Source organism: Sycon ciliatum, chromosome 3, assembly GCF_964019385.1.
Source record: "Sycon ciliatum chromosome 3, ocSycCili1.1, whole genome shotgun sequence".
In the NCBI taxonomy this organism is placed as follows: Eukaryota; Metazoa; Porifera; class Calcarea; order Leucosolenida; family Sycettidae; genus Sycon; species Sycon ciliatum.
The window spans coordinates 9,038,583-9,061,053 of record NC_088645.1 but is presented as its reverse complement, the minus strand read 5'-3'; the positions used below and the strand labels follow the sequence as shown (position 1 = coordinate 9,061,053).

Here is a 22,471-nt window from a genome sequence, read left to right as displayed (position 1 = left end):
TTGGTACGCGTCCGGTCGTGCCATTGAAACTGAAAACGTAAAGAAACGTTCAGGCGGTCCGCAACCAGACAAGTGCGTGATTGACATGATCATGATGATACGCATTATGATTGTGTGCTATGTGCGACATGTGGCTGAACAGTGAAGTGTGCAATGCCAATGCGCGGTAGGTACTCAGAGGTAGAGACAGTAGAAGAGTGCGCGCAGCGGGAAGAGTACAGTGTGCAGTGTTCAGTGTCAAGTGTGTGCGTGGTGGCGTGTTGTGAGGATCGGATTGCCGCAGGCCAGGCAGGCCAGGCAGGCAGGGTCTAGGGAACACGTACAATGTCAATGTAGCCGGTAGATGTGAAGTAGTTGCGCCAACGAACTATCACTATCAGTCTGACCAACATTTATCTCGAAGAGACGTTATTTCTTCGCTCTTGATCAAATTGAGTCGCCTCTTGTATCTCTCAACGTCTCTCTGACCTCTCTTGCCTATCTCCTGAATAACCAACTGACATGATGGTGTGGTCTTCGGCGGTCATGGTTGTAGCGTTGGCTCTGCTCCCATCTACTCTTGCGTTTCCAAACTTCGTTCCGAACATACCGAATCTAGGAACTGTCACTGGAGGTACGGGGAACATGGATTCGCTTGTGCCCGCGCCGTTTGGCGTTGAGAATAGGTAAGAAAAATAATGATTTTTCTGGATACAGTGCAATGTACAATCCTACAATAATGTGATCGGCCGGACCGGTAGATCAATACCCGTACGGGCCGTAGTGACACGCGCATAAAAGCGCCTGTGCCTACATGTAGATCTACATCATACATGATATCCGGGTACAACTGTAACTTTAGTATAAGCGCACTCTCCTGCTACTGCCTATCAGTGCTGCACTCATGATGGCTTCCCTGCCTTGTGTGGACTCCGAAGACTGGGCTTCGACCTTCACTGACTGGCGAGCTCAAGTCCAAGCAACCAACTGCTGCAGGGCTGTCACCGCTCATAGCAATGATTATTCCACTTTGACCAGAGTGGTTAAAATTGTTTGGCTTTCCATAATACCCCCTTTTATTATCCATAATATAGGGTTCTATCACTAAGCTATAAGGATAGTTTGCAGGCAACCTGCCTACACTCAAGAGAGCACTGCATCTCACGCAAATCCATAATTATTAGAACCAGCATCAGGATGAGGGTCAGAAACGTTGAAACGATACTTCTAATGGATTTGTGTGGGATGCAGTGCTCTCTTGAGTGTAGGCAGGTTGCCTGAAAACTATTCAAGTGCAATGAAGCTGCGTGAAGCGTCCTTCAAGATTCTGAAAAGCTATGAGGAGTCCGGATAAACCCGTGAGACTGAGAGGTCGAAATGTTATAGCCCCTTTAGGCCTGGTATACAGTGTCAGTGTACCAGCAACTCCTTCAGTTCCGGATACATGTAGTTGAGATGACTGTGTAGTTGTGTAGGTGTGTACATGCCCTCATTGACCTTAGGCTTAGTACAGTGTACCTCTTCGCGTCAGGTCAGGATGACTTGCATGATGCATCCATGACGTGTAGAATGATGTGCATGGCTTTTTGCCTTGTAGTGTGGCACAAACAGGGAGAGGGGAGGGAAGGCAGGAAAGCAAAGTGGTTATTACTGTAGGCGGAACTTACTGTTATCTCTATGATTGCTACTCCTTATTATGCTGTTATTGAGTACTAGTATGCACGTACAGGTGCATTGTTCATGTGCATGGTACCAGCTAAGTAGTTAGTTGCACTGTCTGCATAGTTAACCCCAGCATCCAAGGTGACGAATTCACACCTTTTTCTAGTCACCCTGGCACTTTTGAGATCTGGTGTGTAACCCCCAGTACTAGAATAAACTGGCTGTGGGAGATTTGATTGTCACTGGGAGTCTAGAACTGTGTCACAGTAATACAAGACGAGATGTCACAGTACTTCCCCCCCCCCCAGATGTGTTATGTATTACATTAGTCAGCTGGACATGCATGTACATGATTGTACATGCACAAGAATACTGTATGTAACTTACTGCCTACACAAGTCATTCATACATGTATTATCATGTTCCCGAGACCAGTATCATTTTGATTTGTCATACATATCCAGGTCACTTGTTTTATGATAACTCGATCCTTTCTAATAAACGGTATAGTACTCAATAAGAGGAAATGGGGAGGAAATGGATGATCGTTTCATCCCTAGAACCTATTAGCACTGTATTTTGAACTAGGCGAGAAAGGATCATCCATTAAATTAATTTTCTTCTTATTGAGTACCATAATAAACGATCGAGTTATCATAAAACGAGTATGCTGGATATGTATGATGTATCAAAATGATACTGGTCTCCGGGGGGGGGGGGGGGGGGGGGGGGACATGATACTACTACTAGTACATGTAGTGCATGCATGCCTTGTGTACTAGTAGTGTGTACAGTAACATACAGCACTAGCAGGGATGTATTCACTGTCCTGTTTTTGCATACTGTAAATATACAAAATTTCGGCGCTGCAAAATTTCGGCACTTCACGATTTTTGACATTTCGGCGGCGATCTATTTTCGGCGTGGGGTAGAGGGCATGGTATAGTGCGACAGATGCTGTGAAACATTTCATCGGCGTTTTAATTTAGGCGTTTTGGGTCGGTGCCGAATATAGCCGAAATTAAATAGCTGCTGAAAATTTGGATATTTACAGTAGCAGTTTTTGCTATGCAAAATCTCAATTGTGGCGTAAGCTACAAAAAGCATGGATAGCCTGTACATGTATGTATGGCAGTTTTCTGCGTGTCACTGTGATTTTTGAGTAGCAGTAGATCGATTTTGCGTAGCAAACTGCGATTCGATACCAGATAAATTCATCCCTGGTACTAGTATATGCCCGTATATGTACATGTCTGTCACGAATGCTGACTAATGGAATAACACAGCTGGGAAGAATTTAACCTTAAACAATCGACGAGGAGACAATAGTCGTATCTGGGAAGTGCTATGACATCTTGTCTAGAACTGTGTTTAGTACTACTGTAGTGCTGTGGCTAGTATTATTAATTTTTTTCGTCGCTGCGGAAGAATATCAACACTAGCGTCGTTCCCGCTGCCATTGTGCTCGCATCTTCACCCTGCTTTCCACCTACAACTTCACGATACTGGAGCTTACGGCGAGTCTTCAAATGGTTGAATACATTCGTGGTACGACTCTGCCGTGTGAGCTTCCCACTGCCCAGTTTGCAACAAGGGACGACGGGCCGTTTTCATCAAGCAAACACGCGATATCTTCGGCGACGTGGCTACCATCACGCATCAAAAAAGGATGCACCAGCTAACTCCTGTTATTTGACACCAACAAACTACTAGACCTTGAAAATAACTGCATCAAAAAACAACCAAAGGGAAAACCAGAACGCACGACGACTCATACGAGCACCCGTGGATGCATCACATCGATATCGAACTACTGCGCGTAGATCTATTGCTCTTGTCTTGCCTGTAAGGCCGCGGTCGCACTGAGCTTGATTCAGCCGAAAAAGCTCTTGTTGACGTCTCTATTACCATGAAAATGATTGAAAAATGTCCTGCAACCGACTTTCAGCTGTGGCTGACTCTCAGCCGTTTTGCAATACACTGATGTAGCCGATCAGTTCTAATAACATGCATGATTAGCTAGGCAAAAAAGCATGGCGTAGGGCCTTGAGCTTTTAAGATCTCTCGTTTGTAATGTTTTTGTTTCTGAATTCCCCACAGGCTGGAAAGCCTGTCGAGGGGGTCTCCATGTCAGCACACACGCATGCACACACACACACACACACACACACACACACACGTACACACATACACACGCATACACACACACACACACAAACAAACAAAACAAAAACAAACAAAAACATGATCGACCCACATAATGGTGTAAAACATGAATAACGCATAAAGTGAGGTGAGACGGTGACAAGGAATATGTGTAACAGAGACTGATGAAGAGACTGAACAAATGAATGTGTGAACTGTGCAACAAGGCTCAATCATCATTTTGATGTGTAAACTAATTTAAATAAACTGTATTTGTGCATGACTGTGTTGGTATGTTCCTGTAGTACCTGTCAGTCTATTGGACATGTCGCACAGTGCAACGGTGCCCCATCTGGCGGTGGTAAGGAACCAAGCAAACATTTCGGCGATCCTGGGTAGTTGTGTGCCTACAGTCCATTCATTGGAAACTGGCACCCTAACTTTTTGGTTTCTCCCAATCATAGTTATCGATACAGTCAGACCACGCTTATCCGGTCCTCTTTTATCCGGATCCCTCGCCATCGGGAAGAAAATAGCTGGTTTCAGATTTACAGCATACGTGATGCATCCAACATAACCAGTGTTCGGTTATCCGCTTCCCTCGCCTAGCCGGTTATTTTTGTGGAAAACGGATTATTATTATTATTTGAAACTCGGATGTTGAGCCATAAATAAATGTGGAAAGGAAAAGGATATATACATACTCTTAACTCGTATCCATATGTCCTTTTCCTTTCCACATTTATTATTATTATTATTATTATCAAAATTTTGATGGATGGGTGCGGTTAAGCGAGGTCTGACTGTATCGTGAAAACCACAGTACATCCTGCATTGTGTGACCCGTGCAATTACTCCTTGACACATTTGAGGGCAGAAAAGTCCAAGAACAGGGAAATAGAAATTCAGCCAGGTTTTACAAAATTAGGCCAGGTATGCCATGACAAAATGTATGGAGAAACAGATCCAAAGCCCAGTTTTTTTTTGTAGTGTTGCACTTTCTGACTGACTTTATGTCTAGTTACAGTGGTGGACAATCAGTTACTCTTGCTCTTACTCTTACTCTGGTAGTCTCGTATCCATTAATTTTGTCCCTTTCCTTTCTACATTTTAATATTGGCTCAACATCCGAGTTTCGAATTCTGGGTATCATCAGACTTTCCTCCACTTGCGTCTTCCAACGTCTTGGCGACCATAAGTTATGTACTTGACAAGAGATACTTGATGAACAAAAGCACGGTGGCCATTATTTGCACAAAGATTGTGTTACACACTCCATCTTCAATCCAAGTGGTCTCTTTGCTGCAAATTACAATAATTATCTCAATCTGATATCTGAGATATTTATTGTAATTTGGACCACTTGGATTGAAGATGGTATGTGTAAGGTTGTCCATGTAATGAAGTGGCTGCAGTGGAGCTTGCCCACATTGCGAAAAGATTGGGAACAAAGCAAGCATTTCCGCAATTCTGGGCGCCATCAGACTTTCCTCCCTTTGCGTCGCACATAGTCATGGGCGTAGGAACCGGTCCGGAAGGCCCGGCGGTCGCAGGACCAATAATTTTCGAATTTATTTATTTATTTTTTTATTTCAACCTTGTTGATGGCTTGTCGACTCTTGCACAGGTACCATGTTTTACATCGACAATGCGGTGTATCATCAGCATGCATATTCTTATTTCTCATATTATTCTGTAGCATTAAAATATGGCCTTTTAGGCCCAATTTTACAAAAAAATCACGGGGGAGGACCCCCGGATCCCCCTCTCACAATTTTGCCGCACCAATATTAAACTGCTTCCTCCGCCCCCTGATAGTCCTAGCGACCATGTACAGGAACTTGAAAGATATCTTCTTAAAATGAACAAAAGCATGTTAAAAGGCATGTTTGCCATTATACACAAAGATTGTGTTGCCAATTATTGTTCTTGTAGACAGGAATGGAATCACCTTCAAGAAAATAATCAGGCTTAGGGTGTCATTGATTGGCGAATCTGGATTGAGTGCGAGCAGGCAGTGTAGTCCGAGCAACACTGGCCCGATCGAACAAAACACGGGTGTAGTATGCAAAATGTACGCATATCGTACAAAGATTCTGTGAAAGCTGTCCAAAAACGGCAAAGTCCAGTTCCACTCCAGCCACTCCCAGTGTGGTCAGATTCCACTCCAAGTAGAGTAGACGGTTCGATACTGTAAGGCTTTGACAGCCAAATTTGTAAAGACCCAAACCGATCATCAGCGTTGATTTTTCACTCGAAATATGTTTGTGGAAGGAAACTGGCATGTTGAAGTTTGCTTCGGGGCCAGAGTCAATCGAACTGAGCCACTCCTTTGTGTTGACCCATTGCCTCCAAGTTGCCCAATTTTTCGCTTCAAAAAAGTTCGAATCAGAGATGGCTCCAAAGCGGACACGTTTTAGAGTGCACGTCAAATTCACTCTGGGTCTGAAAGTAGGTAATTGCTATCGCTCCACGACGGCCAGTACAGAGTAACAATAAGCCTTGTGTGTGCTTCCATTAGTTTTGATTGGTATGCGGTTCTTTATTGGCGAGAGGCGAGCCGCTGTTTACCTGCGACAAGAAATTGATTTTTCGAAAGTCGTTACACTCAAGTCGCAGTGCGAAGCAACACGTCAAAAACTCACCTGCTTGGTATGGCGCTTCTGGTCATCGCAGAGCCATGAAATTTTGGCTCGGAGTATAACACATCGTAGTCTCACTGTGACATATGTTTTCTAATCAAAATACCAAGAGAGAAAGTGAATATTGAGTCCGTTCCGGTTTGCAACCTGTGTCCTATTTGAAACCGTCGCCTCTACACCTGCTGCGGAGTTGGTCGCAATTGCGGTCAAACGATCACGCTTACTCGGAGCGCACTTGCCCGGGATTCTCCCAATCGATCATGACCTTAAGCTGTGTTCACAACTGGCGTGTACGCGTGAAACCAGGCGTTTGTGCGTATTTTGCTGGCTTTGGGGCGCCATGCATACGGAAACACGCCGAAATGGAAATTCCAACATGTTGAGATTTTCAGCGCGTATCAAGCGCATACCAGCGTACAGGCCAGTCACTTTGACTGGCTGGGTCAACAAATTGGTACTCGAAGGTGTCGCACGCGTTAAATTCGGCTCGGATTTCCGTTTTTGTGGTACTAAAGACCACCGTGACTAGCGACCAAATTGGTACTCGAAGGTGTCGCACGCGTTAAATTCGGCTCGGATTTCCGTTTTTGTGGTACTAAAGACCACCGTGACTAGCGACCAGCCTGGTACTAAAGATCACTTCGCCAGGCACAGACGGTCTCACATTCACATAGTGATACGATTGTGCGTTGCAAACCTCTAACTAAGGACCACCTGCCACTGAAGACCGCTTTCTCTGGCCCCGTGGGTTGGTCGTTAGTCACAGGTTTTACTGTAGCAGTCTTTGCTTGTGTGCCTGACTTGATCACTATTGTATTACTATTGAGTATTGTATTACATTACTTTCGACAGGAAACTCATTTGGCCAAGCGTTCACCACAGCATCCCAATCGTGGTCTACCGTTTGCACCGCGGATAGCGATGGTGATGGCTTGACAAACGGCGAAGAACTGGGCGACCCTAGGTGCGTGTGGATGAGTGGACAAACACCTGAACGTACTACGGGCCTCAGTCATCCTGGTACGTGTTTGTGTTTTGTGTACTACTAGTGTGTGTGTGTGTTTGTATGTGTGTGTGTATGTGTGTGTACACACGCGCATACTTGTGTGTGTGTGTGTGTGTGTGTGTGTGTGTGTTTGCGCACGGGCGCACGTGTGTGTGTGTGTGTGTGTGTGTGTGTGTTTACTTCAAAATATAATTGTACATTGAGGATGCCATAATTATGTGTATGGAACTGGGGGCATTGAAAAGCCAGCTTTGACTATGGTTCAGAGCTGCACAGGTCTGGGCAGGAGTCAATCAGCTGCTGATTCTAATACTGTCAGTCAACAAATATTTATTCGGCGCATGTTTATTTTCGGCTTTTTTCGACCGGGACATGTTTGGCCGAAAATTTGTTGCGGCCGAAATTTTATTTTGCAAGTTTCAGTGTGGCAGTGCACACCGGCGGGGGCAGTACAGGCCGAACATTTGATGCGGCCGAAATGGGTTTTAGCCTTGGGAGGCCGAAATTCGATGCGGTCGAAATGGGTTTTAGCCCTGGGAGGCCGAAATTTGATGCGGTTGAAATGGGTTTTAGCCCTGGGAGGCCGAAATTTTAATGGGCCGAAAATTTGTAGACTTACTGTACTTGAAAATCACACACCCGACTCACACACCCGACTCACACACCCGACTCACACACCCGACTCACACACCCGACTCACACACCCGACTCACACACCCGACTCACACACCCGACTCACACACCCGACTCACACACCCGACTCACACACCCGACTCACACACCCGACTCACACACCCGACTCACACACCCGACTCACACACCCGACTCACACACCCGACTCACACACCCGACTCACACACCCGACTCACACACCCGACTCACACACCCGACTCACACACCCGACTCACACACCCGACTCACACACCCGACTCACACACCCGACTCACACACCCGACTCACACACCCGACTCACACACCCGACTCACACACCCGACTCACACACCCGACTCACACACCCGACTCACACACCCGACTCACACACCCGACTCACACACCCGACTCACACACCCGACTCACACACCCGACTCACACACCCGACTCACACACCCGACTCACACACCCGACTCACACACCCGACTCACACACCCGACTCACACACCCGACTCACACACCCGACTCACACACCCGACTCACACACCCGACTCACACACCCGACTCACACACCCGACTCACACACCCGACTCACACACCCGACTCACACACCCGACTCACACACCCGACTCACACACCCGACTCACACACCCGACTCACACACCCGACTCACACACCCGACTCACACACCCGACTCACACACCCGACTCACACACCCGACTCACACACCCGACTCACACACCCGACTCACACACCCGACTCACACACCCGACTCACACACCCGACTCACACACCCGACTCACACACCCGACTCACACACCCGACTCACACACCCGACTCACACACCCGACTCACACACCCGACTCACACACCCGACTCACACACCCGACTCACACACCCGACTCACACACCCGACTCACACACCCGACTCACACACCCGACTCACACACCCGCCTCACACACCCGACTCACACACCCGACTCACACACCCGACTCACACACCCGACTCACACACCCGACTCACACACCCGACTCACACACCCGACTCACACACCCGACTCACACACCCGACTCACACACCCGACTCACACACCCGACTCACACACCCGACTCACACACCCGACTCACACACCCGACTCACACACCCGACTCACACACCCGACTCACACACCCGACTCACACACCCGACTCAAAACGGAAAAAGAAGAATGGACTTGGTTGGAGAGCCAAGGATTAATTAAAAAAAAAAAAAGGACAAAGGTACTACAATCAGTTAGTTGTAGAACGTCAGTACTGTTGGTCAGTGTCGTGCAATGTTATCGCATGAGTTGATTGTTTAGTAACAGGCGGTGTTGGTAGACATTATAGCGTAACTTGTAGTTCCGTGGTCCTTTATATTTTTTTGGAAAAAGAAGAACAAACGATTTGATGGAAAGTGACCACTAAAGTGTGTATATTTTCAACGCTAAGATTGTGATCAAAACAGTCTGGATCAAACTTTCCCAAACAAGATTGCTCCAGGCCTTCGAAACCTTTTTTTGGCGGAGGCTTGAGGAGTGTTATCGTTTGTATCTATGTGTCGTGTGCAGGATTCAGTTGCTCGACTACATCCAATCCGTTCTGTCTGAGTAAGTACAACATCATCATTGATTTAAAGTTAATGCTGCTTTCTTGCATATACTAGTACATTCAAAAGTGTGATGTGCAGTAATCGTGTATACATAACGTTGCAATTGCTGTCTACCGTACTGTATATTATGTTATCATGCATACATACAATAGAGAGTTTACGCGTCATGTTTATTTTTTAAATTTCGAAACTGAGAAAATCGTGCTTTGAATCGGGGGTTTTCCAACGTGAGTTGGCCCTCTGTCGCATTGAAATCTCACGTTGCAACGTGAGCAGCGCCATTTTGCGCCTTTTTCTCACTTTCGAAATTGAAAAACAAAAAGCGTTAACTCTCGACTCACTCCCTACTGTGCTGTATGTTTGTTGCAGGCGGTCAATCAGCTCTCACCTCTGTTCCCGGCATTGTGCTGCTGGCACTGGCTGTTGTGGCCTTGTTGCTGCACTGATCATGTGATCTGCACACACACACACACCACGGTGCTGTATGGCACACTGGAGTCGACAGCCCACTGATGCTTTCCACTGTACCAATGGCCGGCTGACGCAGCATTGTTCTGCAGTGCAAACTTTTTTTTTTCAAAAGAGTTTCATCTGGCCAGTGTCATTTTGGTACTCGGCGCTTTCCATGCACTCATGGCTTTCCAGTGTTTGTGCCATATCGTGTGTCCGTGCGTGTGCTTTGCTGAAATGACATATCACTTCTTCCGTTTTCACTACCGTAATTGCTTGTACTTTTTTCTCTCTCCACTTCAAAACACCGATCAACCATCTTCCCCGCAGCGGGGAATGATCGCAATGCATTGGTTAATCCGATAGTACTGCCTCGTCTCCTGTCTCTCGCCTTCCCAACACTGGTAATAGCCTATTGCCCAACGACAGGAAAACGAATGTTCTTTATGTGAAGTGTGTACATGTGTGTGGACCTGGATCTTTTTGAGAGAACATGCATTTTCTTTGTCGTAGAAAAGGACACTGGCCTAATCCGCACATAATTCATGTTCTCGCTCTCGCTCTCTCTCTCTCTCTCTCTCTCTCTCTCTCTCTCCCCCTCTCTCTCTCTCTCTCTCTCTCTCTCTCTCTCTCTCTCTCTCTCTCTCTCTCTCTCTCTCTCTCTCTTTCTGTTTGTCACTCTTAACGTGTTTGCGTCCCAACAGCCAGCGATACAAAACAAAAGACAATAGAGAGGTTAAGATGAACGTTATTTCCGACGTGACGCGAAAGTTCAGCTCGCTTTGTTTGGCTCTCACGTCGAAAAACAACGCGAGTGACCTACAGCTCACGTCGAAATTTGGAGTTTTACGCCAAAGTTGATGTGAAATTGCGCGTCACGGCGGAAATGACGTGCATCTTAACCTCTCTTCAAGAATCACGCCCTCTCGTCTTGTCTGGGCATCATTTAATATGTTTTACTTTGTTGGAAACGTGCCAGTCTTTGGGCAGAAAGTTACAGTTATTTTCTATGCTCCTCGGGACCACTGATGAGACGTACTTGCAAGTCATCCATGGTGATGGATGACCAAAACTACTAATACCTACATACATGTACATGTATAATATTTTATGTCTGGAGATCCCGATGACAAAATGTGATACTGTAAAAGACTTTATATACACCGTATAACAAAGTTCTACATCTAACGAGCTTTAGAGAAATAACGCTCCAGGTGAAGCCTGTCGTTAAAATAGAAAGCGTTATGCAGAGATTGTCCTACTGATAGACTCTACTGTTTAATACTAGTAAGCGTTGAGAACGAGAGAGTATCGTTACCTTTGATACACGTAAACCGATCAATTTTAGGAAATTGTTATATTTCCGGCTCGTTAGAATAATGGCTTTAAAGGCCGATTCATACTTCATTTTCACGTACGGGAAAGTTATCGCGCGATCGTCGCGATCGATGGGCCAAAATACTACTTCGTACCGTGGTAGTAGTAATTGAGCTCAAGTCAGCTGTTACTTTTTCGCGATGCGACGCGTTTTCCGTACGCGAAACGAAGTACATGTGTGAATCACTACACGTACCCTAATTTTAAATGCCTCCAAAAGCCAGGTAATGACTATCTCACCGCAACATGCCGGGCCTGAGGTCTCTATCGTGTGCTGCGATACCTCTCTACCGATAGTGAAGTCTGCGCGGTATCTTGGTGTCGTTCTTGACAACCGCCTGAGTTGGGATGTACACGTCAGCGCCATAGTGACCAAAGCTGCGAGGAAGATTGGCGCCTTGTGGTGAGCCCGTCGATGCCTCTCCCGCAGCTCGCGCAAGATATGTAAAGGCTATTGTCATGCCGGATATGATATAATATGGTGCCTGCTGCTTCTCTGCAGCCCTCCGCGTGACCCAACTTTAGCGTCTGCAAGCCATGCAAAACCGGGCGATCCGATGCATTGATGGCAGCCCGCCATGTTCCGCGATGCAGCCCCTACTGGCTGCCAACTCGATTTACCGCGTCACTGAACTTTTTAAACAAAAGCTCCTGATCTTCATCTGGCGGTGTCTAAATGACTCCACTAGTAGGGACTTCAGACCACGTGACTTCTTGGCCCAAAAGCGTGCAAATCGACGCCTGCACAAATCGTGTGATGGTCATATGTCAAGTCGTGTAAAGAAATGTGGAACCGTTTTTCGAAATGAAGGAAGTCTTGTACAGTTGGAGAAAGTTTCGGTTCGTCTTGTTGGAGCTTGCCTTCGTTTGGGACCAGCAAGAATGGAGCTGTTACGTTCATTTTTGACGGAGATACGTATGCGGATGGAAGGGAAAGGTGAGAAACCATATGATCCGTCCGGGTCCCCTTCTTGAAAATGTGATATTCGTATTCTACGACCTCGAATTAGTCTAGATCGAAGGTAATCTTTATTGTTTTCACCTTCCAGAAGACCTATTTCTTGCATTATTCCTCTTTGTACTTTGCCGTGCAGCGCCGCCATAGTCACAGTATGGAAAGCAGCGAGAAGTATCCTGCGCTAAATGATGCTGATGTACAAATTGAATTGCTCTTGGCTGTTTTGGTCCATGCCTCGATTCTTGTCTCCAATGCTGTTATGCTCGATCTGGTTGAGCTCCGCAAGAATAGCTGAAAGAGTGCCGAACTGGGAGATGTGCTGTATACTCTTTTTGCTATTTGCTGTGTCTCTGCTGATGATGATGTGCGTGCTATGATTACCCCAGCCAATACAATGTCCTGTACATGTACATGTTGAGCTTAGTCAGTGCCTCTTCCGTGATCATTCTTTTTCTTGACACCAACCACGCCAACAGTCCGAAGCTATCTCAGGACTGTATTACCAATGTCTCCTGTTACTACCCACTACATTGTAAACCATACTATTCCGCTATTTCATGCGGAGAATCAAGATTGTTTTTGGATCTGGTGTGCGGTTGCTATGCGTTGCCAAGGAAAGTGGGTTCTCTCAGTTTGACATACATGTATCTCTCTGATCTCAAATGTGTGGGACGTTTGTCGGACAAATCCGGTGATAGGCGATGACTATTTTGCTTGTAACTTTAGTTTCCTTTGTCCGATTTAGAAAAACTAAAGACTAAACTCCTCAGGAAGCTCTAACCTATACAAAAAGCAAAACATAAGCCACAGAAAACCGATTTGAAAAAATGGTCTGAAGTCCCTACCACTAGCCTTGCTCTAGCCCAGCTTCTCAAACCAGCAGCATGCAGTGGCAGAAGTACGCGCCATCAGCATGCCACTGCTCAGCCAGCCTGCTCGCAGTCGGTGTGGCCAAACGAGATTCGCCACCGCAGGAGCATTGCTGTGGAACAGTTTGCCTAGAGAGGTGCGCACCGTATCCAGATTGCAAGATTTTAAGCTAGCCTGCCTTCCTTATGTATGCCTGAAATAGGTTGTGTTTCGTCAGGTTTTGATAATGTTCCTTTTCTTCTCAGTATTCTCGCTCGCATAGTACTCCACTTCTATGATAATATTGCCTATGCTGTTGCTCATTAGGATTTTAGCAAATTCTATCCTTCGCTTTCATAACTGGGCCAGGAACCCGTTTGAGCTTGCGAAGTAAAATAAAATCAATCAATCAGGCTTATACAATCATGTACAGAGTCAGACTATGCCGTCGTCGCGAGATTGGTGATTGTTAACTAAGGGCCCGGTCACACATTAGTATCTTTATTCTCACGGTGGCCGTAGCCAATAAGACAGAGACTGTACTATGTGTTATCAATCAGAGTGGGTGCAATAAACCGGGAGAAACAGTGGCTACTGGCAGCCGTGGTTTGGGTGCTTCATTTAAGTAAAGACGAGGAAGGAAGTATATCCATTGCGAAGGCAGGTAGGCGATAGACCTTGATTAAAATGCTATACCTAGGCTGGGCTACAGCGGGGGTTGGAGCATGTGCAAATTGATGATACTATGATCGGGACACATGCACTCGATAGTGTCACATGCCAGCACCTTGCCGGGCCGCGATGATTGCGGCCTCACCTTTCACGACGTCAGTAGTACTACGTAGGAGGAGGGCAAAAGAGGAGAGCGCTAAGAGGAGAGCGCTAAGAGGAGAGCGCTGTTCACAAGTACAAGTCACAGTGTGATGTATGCCCCTACTGCACTGGCAACGTGTCAACACAAAGTTGTCAGGTGGTATTGCACAGACCCAGTAGTATGATCTCAATAATTATCATGGTGGCATGAAACTAACTAATTTCTTGGCGCTCCATTCTTGCCAGTCATGGACCGAGAATGGAGCGCCGAGTATAAAACTTTAGTTGCGCGGAAATCATTCCGCGTGAGACCACGAAGATCACACTCACAATGGTGGAAGAATCACACGTGTGAACAGCGCTAGCTAACTAACTTCATTGCACAGCATCCTGCCCGCAATTCACAGGGAAGATCTCGTTGGACTAAGGAGTACAATTATTGCACACTGGTGCTTCTTTCTCTCAGTTGTTTTCTTTGTCCAACGCTTGCAGGATGCACACTGAAATCTTGGTAACTAAAACTTTCATTGAGCAGTGTTTCCCGCCAGATAGCCGCGGATTGTTTTTATTTTTGCCTCGCCTTCTCCACGGCAAAGGCACCCTGTCAGCCATTATTCATTAATTTTGTTAGATTGGATTTCAGGAGGTTCTGAAGAGACACGTGGCAGGCAAGTGTCTCTGCGAATTCCTGCACGCCGGTACAAGGTGGCAGCCTTTTTCGGCAGACGAAGTTTCGGGAGCAGCCGGCGTTTCCTCTGGCAAGTCCACCCGAACTTGGAAATGTGGCCAATGCAAACAACTGGGTCAGTACCAGTACATCATACATACCGCGTACATTGTGGGTTCTTGTGTGAATATGGGGGGAATAGACCAACGCATATGGCCGATTGGTTTGCAGGCCTGCCTGCGAATCATGAGGTCCCGAGTTCGAGACCCGCGCTGGCAGCAGGGAGCGTGTAAAAAGACTTTTTACGCGTGTTGAACTGCGCCGAAACCCACGGTCAACTGGGTACTCACAGCTCGAGTGAGGATAACAAGGATGCAGTTTACAGGGTTATGGGCCGTTACACGCCCGATTGGTTGAGAGACTCACCTCCTCTCCCCTGACTCACTTGTGAGGTCTGCATTCGCCACTAAGGTGTAAAGGCATAGTGGTGGCCTGCGGAAGCGAAGGCTATAGCTTGTGTGTTTCTGAACATTCAAGTGATGCTAACGCGGATCCCGCGAATATTATTATTATTGTGTGAATATCACAATAGCATAGTCTCTAGTCGTATCTCAAAAATCATGCCATGCGAAAATTCGGCTCTAGCTCTTGGTTTTTCCGAGGTCATGCTTGTCGGACAGTCCAATGACAAAATGTCTAAAGAGTGGGCCTTCACTGAGACAAACTATCCAGCAGAGCTACAATGGACATGTACGGTATTGGCCAAATGTTTGAGCCTACCCAAGAGAAACTTGCTAGAGAGAATCTTTGTACTGTGCACGAAAACCGCTACTGAAGTTAGTACTGGCATCTATTGTAGTATTGAAGAGATCATTATTCTGACCCGTATCTTTTGATGGCTACAGCAACTGGTGCAGTACATGTATTTGAGAGATTCAGGACGAAGTAGAGTGACTGAGTGACTCCGACCACTTTTGTAGTGTGTGCAGGGCTGGTGCAGGTGGGTATCCGTGCGTGCATGCATGTGAACGTTTTGGCAGGACTGTGTGATATACAATGATAACCCAGACGCAAAATGGACGTGTGTTTATCTAAGGACGTGTGTATGGTGAGAAATAGGCAGGGTATGCGTGGAGGAGAATTTGAAAAAGAAAGGAAGGGACCTCCAGAGTTCCATATTTTAATATTGAACTCTGGATGTGCATGTGGGTGTGCAGTACAGTAGATGGAGAATCCATAAGGCCATCATTTTTTATATCTATGTTTCGCGTCAGTTCAACTTCCAGAATCATATGCGAGAGGTGGAAAAAATAAAAAATGTTGCAAAATAATAAAAAGGCTCTGACATTAGAAGTGTATGCACTGTACATAGCACAATACAAGTAGCTCGTGCATGGTGTACATTTGAAAGAAAAATCGTACATCGAAGCACAACATCTGGGTTATCAGCATGAGTAAATATTTACTTTGGACAGAGGAGGCAACCGTTGGTGCCTATGCTTTGCTGGATTATTGTACTCAGAATTCAGCAGCGGTGCAAAGAGCTCCGGAACGACGAGTCCTCTCAGCTTGAGGCGATCAATGCGATCTGGTCAGTCTGGTGTAAGCTCATAGAATATTGCTCCCAGGTGCCGAACAAACGATTTACCAACGATGGCCTAGAGGCCATTTCTGAATCCCAGCTTCGCCGTCTGCAACCCACACTGATCATTCGAACGATCATACACTCACTGTGCATGTTCGATTTTTTATTTTTTCTGAAAAAAATCAAAACGTATGCGTGCGGACGACGCGAAACATACATGGTAGCTATCAGGGAGTCGTATAGACCCGGGAGGCGACACGCGCATCACTTGTGGAGTTGTGCACAACCATGATCGACTCAACGATTCAAAATATTATTGCGACCTGCTCGGTGTGGGACAAGTCCGTACATAGGTCACAGCGCGCGGGAAATCCGTACATAGTATAGCGAGAAATCGTCGTCTTCGTCCTTTCGAGAACAATTGTGGTCAGACTTTCGATCTCCATTGCCGAAATACAGCCATCTGTGGCCATCGCTGAGGAGTTCACTTGTTCACTGTACTGGCGTACTCACTGGCTTTGCACTGCCACTCGAACTTTGAGGCACTTTGACCACCTAAGATGAGGTAATCCTTTCTTTACAAATTGCCTCAATATTTTCTCACCTTTAGGGCAATGAAGTAAATTCTTTCCTCATGACTAACTTTGACAGACTAAGTTGCCCTGTCCCAGTGATCTACAATACTCATATTGCACATTTGTGAAATATTGGACGAATCCAGATAAACGAAATGACTTACATTCGAAATTACATTTTCCAAAGTTTTCCTTCACAAATAGTCCCAATTTGTTCTCACCTTTAGGGCAATGAAGTCAATTTTTCTTCAGGACTAACATTGGCTAACAAAATGGCGCTGTCCCAGTGATCTACAATACTTATAATTATTACACATGTAAAATATTGGGAGTCAGAGTGAGGAAATGGCCTAAATAATTGAAACTTGAACTGTTCTGCCATGTTTTATGCAGTAAACGCAGGGCTGAGAGCCCGCAAGAGCCATCCCGGAAGATCTCGTGGGCCACCAACCAAACCTTCGGTGAATGTTCACAAGGTTAGAAGCTCGCACAGATAACACACATTGGATGCTAATACAATGCACTCAGGAATGTGTGCAAATACAACAAAATTAATTCCGAATAAAGTCAACAATAGCTGCCTCAACACAGTGCTAACAACCTTCCGCATTTTCCATATTTGAGTGGAAAGAAAACGCTGCAGTGGAGAGTCCTTAGAAAAGACTGAAAAAATATCATCATATCGCTGCACGAGATCATCCTTATAAGGTATAACGTCAGCTGATCGTACTGTGGTGGATTCATACGGCGGTAAATACACACCTGTCCACACGCGCTCTCTAAACTGAAAAGTTATTCTGGCACAGAGCTCTCCTTCCCACCGGCACCACCATCATCAGTTCGCATCTGGCGCCTAGTCGATGCAGGGTGAGTGGTGTCCGATATAGCATGCTGGTACATCAGGTAGCGCATGGTTGATTCATACGGTGGTAAATACACACCTGGCAATATGGCGGTAAATACACACCTGCCCAGACACGCTCTCTAAACTGCAAATTTATTCTGGCACAGAGCTCTCCTTCTCATCACTACCACCACCATCAGTTCGCGCCTGGCGCCTAGTCGATGCATGGTTAGCGGTATCCGACATAGCAGGCTGGCACATCAGGTAACGCATGGCACATAGAAGATGGCAACGACATAGCTTGATTGCGACGTACATTTCGTTCTCTCGGTTGTGCTGTAGCCTGAAAAAGGAAATAAGACAATGCATGCAAATGACACAGACAAGTAATTACTGTTGCAAATAATGCATACTGCTTGATAACAGAGAAAGAAAGTCAGTGGTCACATAAGTATTTGGTCGTCCCTGAAGCGAAGATCGTTCCGGGGGGAGCTAAAATCTCAGTCGACTGACGCTATGCATACACATGTACATGCATGCGATTTTCGTCGTCCATTCATTTCGGAGGGTGGAGAGGGGGTCCGAGTACGAAATGAATGTTTTTTTCAGGGATGACTAAACACTTTTGCGATGACCCCATATTGCATCAATTTATCGTCTGAACTGCGCAATTGAGTCCCACTTTTATTATGTTGGGTCCAGATTTCAAGACTCGTGAAGTTCGAGGCGAAAAGCAGGCCGATGAAGGGACGCCAGTAATTCAGTCTAGTCCGGTGTCATGGAGAGGGACCGATGAACCGGCAACAAGAGAATTCAATACGCATGCTACTCTTCAGTTCATTGCTGGGGAAGACTACTCAAGGCCACGTCACTCCGGCAATTCAATGTACAAATCAGCAGCAACACTTGCAAACTTATTCCTACCAGCTGACCAGCAAGTTACCAGCCATCAGCTCTTCAAATAATTCCAACTTAACAAAGAGAGGAGATGGACAGATCGGAAAGTATCGTGGCAAGCTCAGGACAACACACTTCCGGCCCTATGTAACAACAGTGGAAAGTGCGTGCCATGGTATATTTTCGAAAGCATCTCAAGAACCAGCTAATGTGGACTGGGAGTCCATTTGCATCGTCCGATCAGCTGCTACAAGTGCCGTGAGCCAATGGCAAACACGTTTGACAGAGACTACTACCTCTACTGAATGCAACTTTGGCATGGCAGAGATCTACAAGCACGTTATCTTATCAATCAATAGAGTTGTATCCTCGTATGACTATGTGAAGTGTGAGGTCGTACTGTACTGCAGACGCGTCCTCGACCTGGTTGGAAATGTACGCAACAGTTCCCACCCTCTTGACCAGAGATCGCACACACCCTAGGGTTTTGATGGGTTTGTACGACTCCCAGCTCTTGACTTTTGTTGGGTGTACGAGACGCACGCACAGTTTTCGTAGGGTGAGTACTTTTTTATGTAGTACTGAATGCGGCAAGCAGGACTCGCCCATCCGCCCCTCCCCAAATGGATCTACTCGAATGGTTGCGGAGGTAGGGGGGCTTTGGCGGGATTTTACGACATACACAAGCGCGCACACATGCACACAATATACACACGCACGCTATGTAGCACGTCTTGGGCATGGCTTCGTGAATACAAATCATAATTTAATGTTATAATTTATAGTATCCAAATGTTAGAGCAGCTTTACAAAACCTACCGTTCAATACTGGATCATCTTGTGACAGCTTCCTTGCAACACCCATAACTTGACCCCACTTCGTCTTGACGTCGGGAAATCGTTCACACCGGAGTTGGGACACGACTCAATGAAATCCAAGCTTATCTGCTGCTGGGAGCAGGACAGAGCTGAAGTGATGGACGTCAGCAGCGGCTGTAGAACAACCATAAACGAGTCTTCTTTCTCCGCAGTCAGGCGGGACAGCAGCTTTGCAACGCAAGCTTCTTGCCTTCTGTGGGTCTTTAGCGGCTGGGATTCGGAACGCTCTGTAGAAACCATTGAACAAGTACTGCACTCTATCAACCCACAAGTATTTCTTCCAATTCATGATTATTCGCAACTTTTTATGCAGTACACGCACCAGTTCAGAAGCCGCTAAGTAGCAAGGTTGAAAGTAACATTGAAAAATATAATCACATAGAAAATTAGAATTCAAACCATACCTGTGGCCCAAGCCAACACAGACTGAGCGTTCACGCGAAGAGAACGTAGATCTACGTCAGCTGAGGTTTCCTTAGGATCAGGAGGTGATTCTTGACCCGGATCTGGATCGCGATCAGCAGCACTCTCTGCCTCCATCACGATCATCAAATGCAACTAATTACTTGGAAAAGTAGTTCATTCTTCTTCTTCTTTTCGAGGTACGATTTCCCACGATCCTATCGATCCTGCACGAGTCCGTTCCCCATGCCATGGAGTGCACTCCCATGGCATAAGTACGCGGAGTAGTTGGTTTATAACTCAGGGCACGCACCGGGGATATCTGAGGGAAAGGTGGGAGAAAGTGCCGCGAGTCAATCATAGTCGGCCCGGAAGGCCTCGTGTCGCCTCCCGGGTCTATACGACTCCCTGGTAGCTATAAAAAATGATGGCCTAAATACAAAAAAATGTCAGATCGAGCCAATATAATTATACGTACATCATGTACATGACACCAAGAGTATAAGCCCCCAAGAGCGTGCAACTCCTGATATCCTTTCTATGGGGTTCACCGACGGCGAAAACTCACATCGCGTGGTGTAGTGTCGCAGTTGTACGTTTCCAGCCCGTTTTTAGCGAGAAGCGGAGTAATAAAAAAAGCACTCTTAGACAGAAACTCACTGCACGTACATGTACATGTATGCAAATTGCAAAATTGCAAATCCCCAGGATGATCATGGCAGATTTTCGAATTGAGCGCACGTTATACTTCGCTTATACGAAATAATGTACATGTATGTATGTATGTAGTACGAAACATACATGTACATGTACCTGAGACACCGTCACACGTGATGTGAGTTTTCGCCGTCGCAGACCCCATATGCAGAGTTGCACACTCTTGGAGAGTTATACTCTTGATGAAACATGTACATGTACATGTACATGTATGTTCTTGGGCTCTAAGTTCCCAAATTGGCAATACTCGACTGCAGAGGCGAGTTAGTGATAAAATACTAACGAGTAAAGGCAAGTAGTTTGCGCTCTGCACAATTTCCCAGCCCAGTGTTCACAAGTTTAGGTTTGCACATTGCCCAGTGTAAACGTGGCTCCCTAGCCCTTGATATGATGTCATCAAGCACTACTGTACAATCATGTACATGCAGTCATTACACATGTACTATTATTATTATTATTATTATTTTTGTTTTACATCGGAAGCTCAACAGTGCAGCTGCACAAATATGAAGAGGCCGATGGGACCAAAAAAAATATAAAAAAATATAAAAAAATAAATAAATAAACAATGTATATACATCAGTGTATATGTTCATACATCAGTGTAAATGTTCAAATGTTTAGAAAAAAAGGGGGATGAGTGGTGAACATAAAGAGAAAAGAAGAAAAACGTATGCTGAATGAACCTGGGCAATACATACATGTAGCTGGTGAGAGACTAAACGTTGCCAACGTTGTCAAACAAAATTGCACGATATCGTTCAAACCAAACTGGATCATCCAATAAGCGCTTAAAACCACGATCGAACTGGGAGGTAAACAAAGAGGATTTCAAGTCATTAGGTAGAGCATTAAAAAAAAGAGCAGCACGAAGCACAAAGGATTTTTGACCGAGTGTTGTTCTGCATTTTAAATAAGGGATATCATGTGTGTCGCGATTACGCGTGCTCCGGGTAGATTGCGGGGCTGGGAATAACGATGTAAATACAGGCAAAGGGCGAAGAATATGATTAATGAAAATGAACTTCCCAGTTGACACCAGGAAATAGTAGTCCAGGGGCTTAACATCAAGGTTTTTCAGAAGACCAGAAATACTGTCCCGGCTCGAAGCCCCACAAGCCGCTCGGATAGCTCTATTGTACACGCTTACTAGACGATTGTGATCCTTCGCAGTAATGAGTGTGACGAAGGAACAGATGCAGTACAGAATGTCAGGAAGAACGACAGACAGGATGTACTGGCGGCGTGCAAGTTTGCTCAGTTGCCGGAAGGTGCGACGTAAGACACCCACCTTCTGGGATACTTTTCTAACAATTACATCGATATGCTTGGTCCATGACAGGCAGTTGTCAACTTGGATACCAAGGAGACGAGTTTCGGTCACAAAATTAAGTGGCTCACCTTGAAGGCTAATGACACTTGGGTGCGTCGTGGGGTTTCGGCCGGGGGAAATGATCATAACACCTGACTTTTTAACATTGATCATCATGTGGAGCTTTTGTAGCTCGTCACATAGTACATTCAAGCAGGGAATGACGGAGGCAATACACAGTTTGAGTGAGGGGGCACTTCGGTAGAGGGTCATATCATCTGCGAACATGGGAAGGGAACAGGTGAAGGAATCCGCTATGGTAGGGAGGTGGCTTATATAGACATTAAAGAGTACAGGACCCAGAACAGTACCTTGCGGGACTCCACGCGAAACTGGGAGGACTCTGGATGTAGCATGTGGCAGAGTGACTT

General features: G+C 46.0%; 1 protein-coding gene and 1 long non-coding RNA gene across 2 annotated transcripts; one reads left to right on the top strand and one right to left on the bottom strand.

The window, feature by feature from the left end:
* Positions 1 to 357: 357 nt before the first annotated feature.
* LOC135811363 (temptin-like) lies at positions 358 to 10,612 on the top strand. The gene is made up of 5 exons (XM_065324593.1): positions 358 to 665; positions 4,092 to 4,147; positions 7,281 to 7,448; positions 9,675 to 9,713; positions 10,085 to 10,612. Exons 1-5 carry the CDS (start codon positions 502 to 504, stop codon positions 10,159 to 10,161), a joined length of 504 nt encoding a protein of 167 aa, XP_065180665.1. The 5' UTR covers positions 358 to 501; the 3' UTR covers positions 10,162 to 10,612.
* Positions 10,613 to 17,917: 7,305 nt separating this feature from the next.
* LOC135811365 (uncharacterized) lies at positions 17,918 to 20,318 on the bottom strand. The gene is made up of 3 exons (XR_010552592.1): positions 20,014 to 20,318; positions 19,550 to 19,836; positions 17,918 to 18,176 (listed from the first exon to the last, which is right to left on the bottom strand). It is a non-coding gene; the product is annotated as an uncharacterized LOC135811365 (long non-coding RNA).
* Between the last annotated feature and the right edge of the window lie 2,153 nt (positions 20,319 to 22,471).

What these genes read in the sequence shown, in the direction of transcription:
- LOC135811363 (XM_065324593.1), top strand. Translation starts at nt 502, where the DNA reads ATGATGGTGTGGTCTTCGGCGGTCATGGTTGTAGCGTTGGCTCTGCTC. An exon ending in CCGTTTGGCGTTGAGAATAG is followed by an intron (nt 666 to 4,091) that starts GTAAGAAAAATA and finishes ATGTTCCTGTAG; the next exon opens with TACCTGTCAGTCTATTGGAC. An exon ending in CGGTGCCCCATCTGGCGGTG is followed by an intron (nt 4,148 to 7,280) that starts GTAAGGAACCAA and finishes TACTTTCGACAG; the next exon opens with GAAACTCATTTGGCCAAGCG.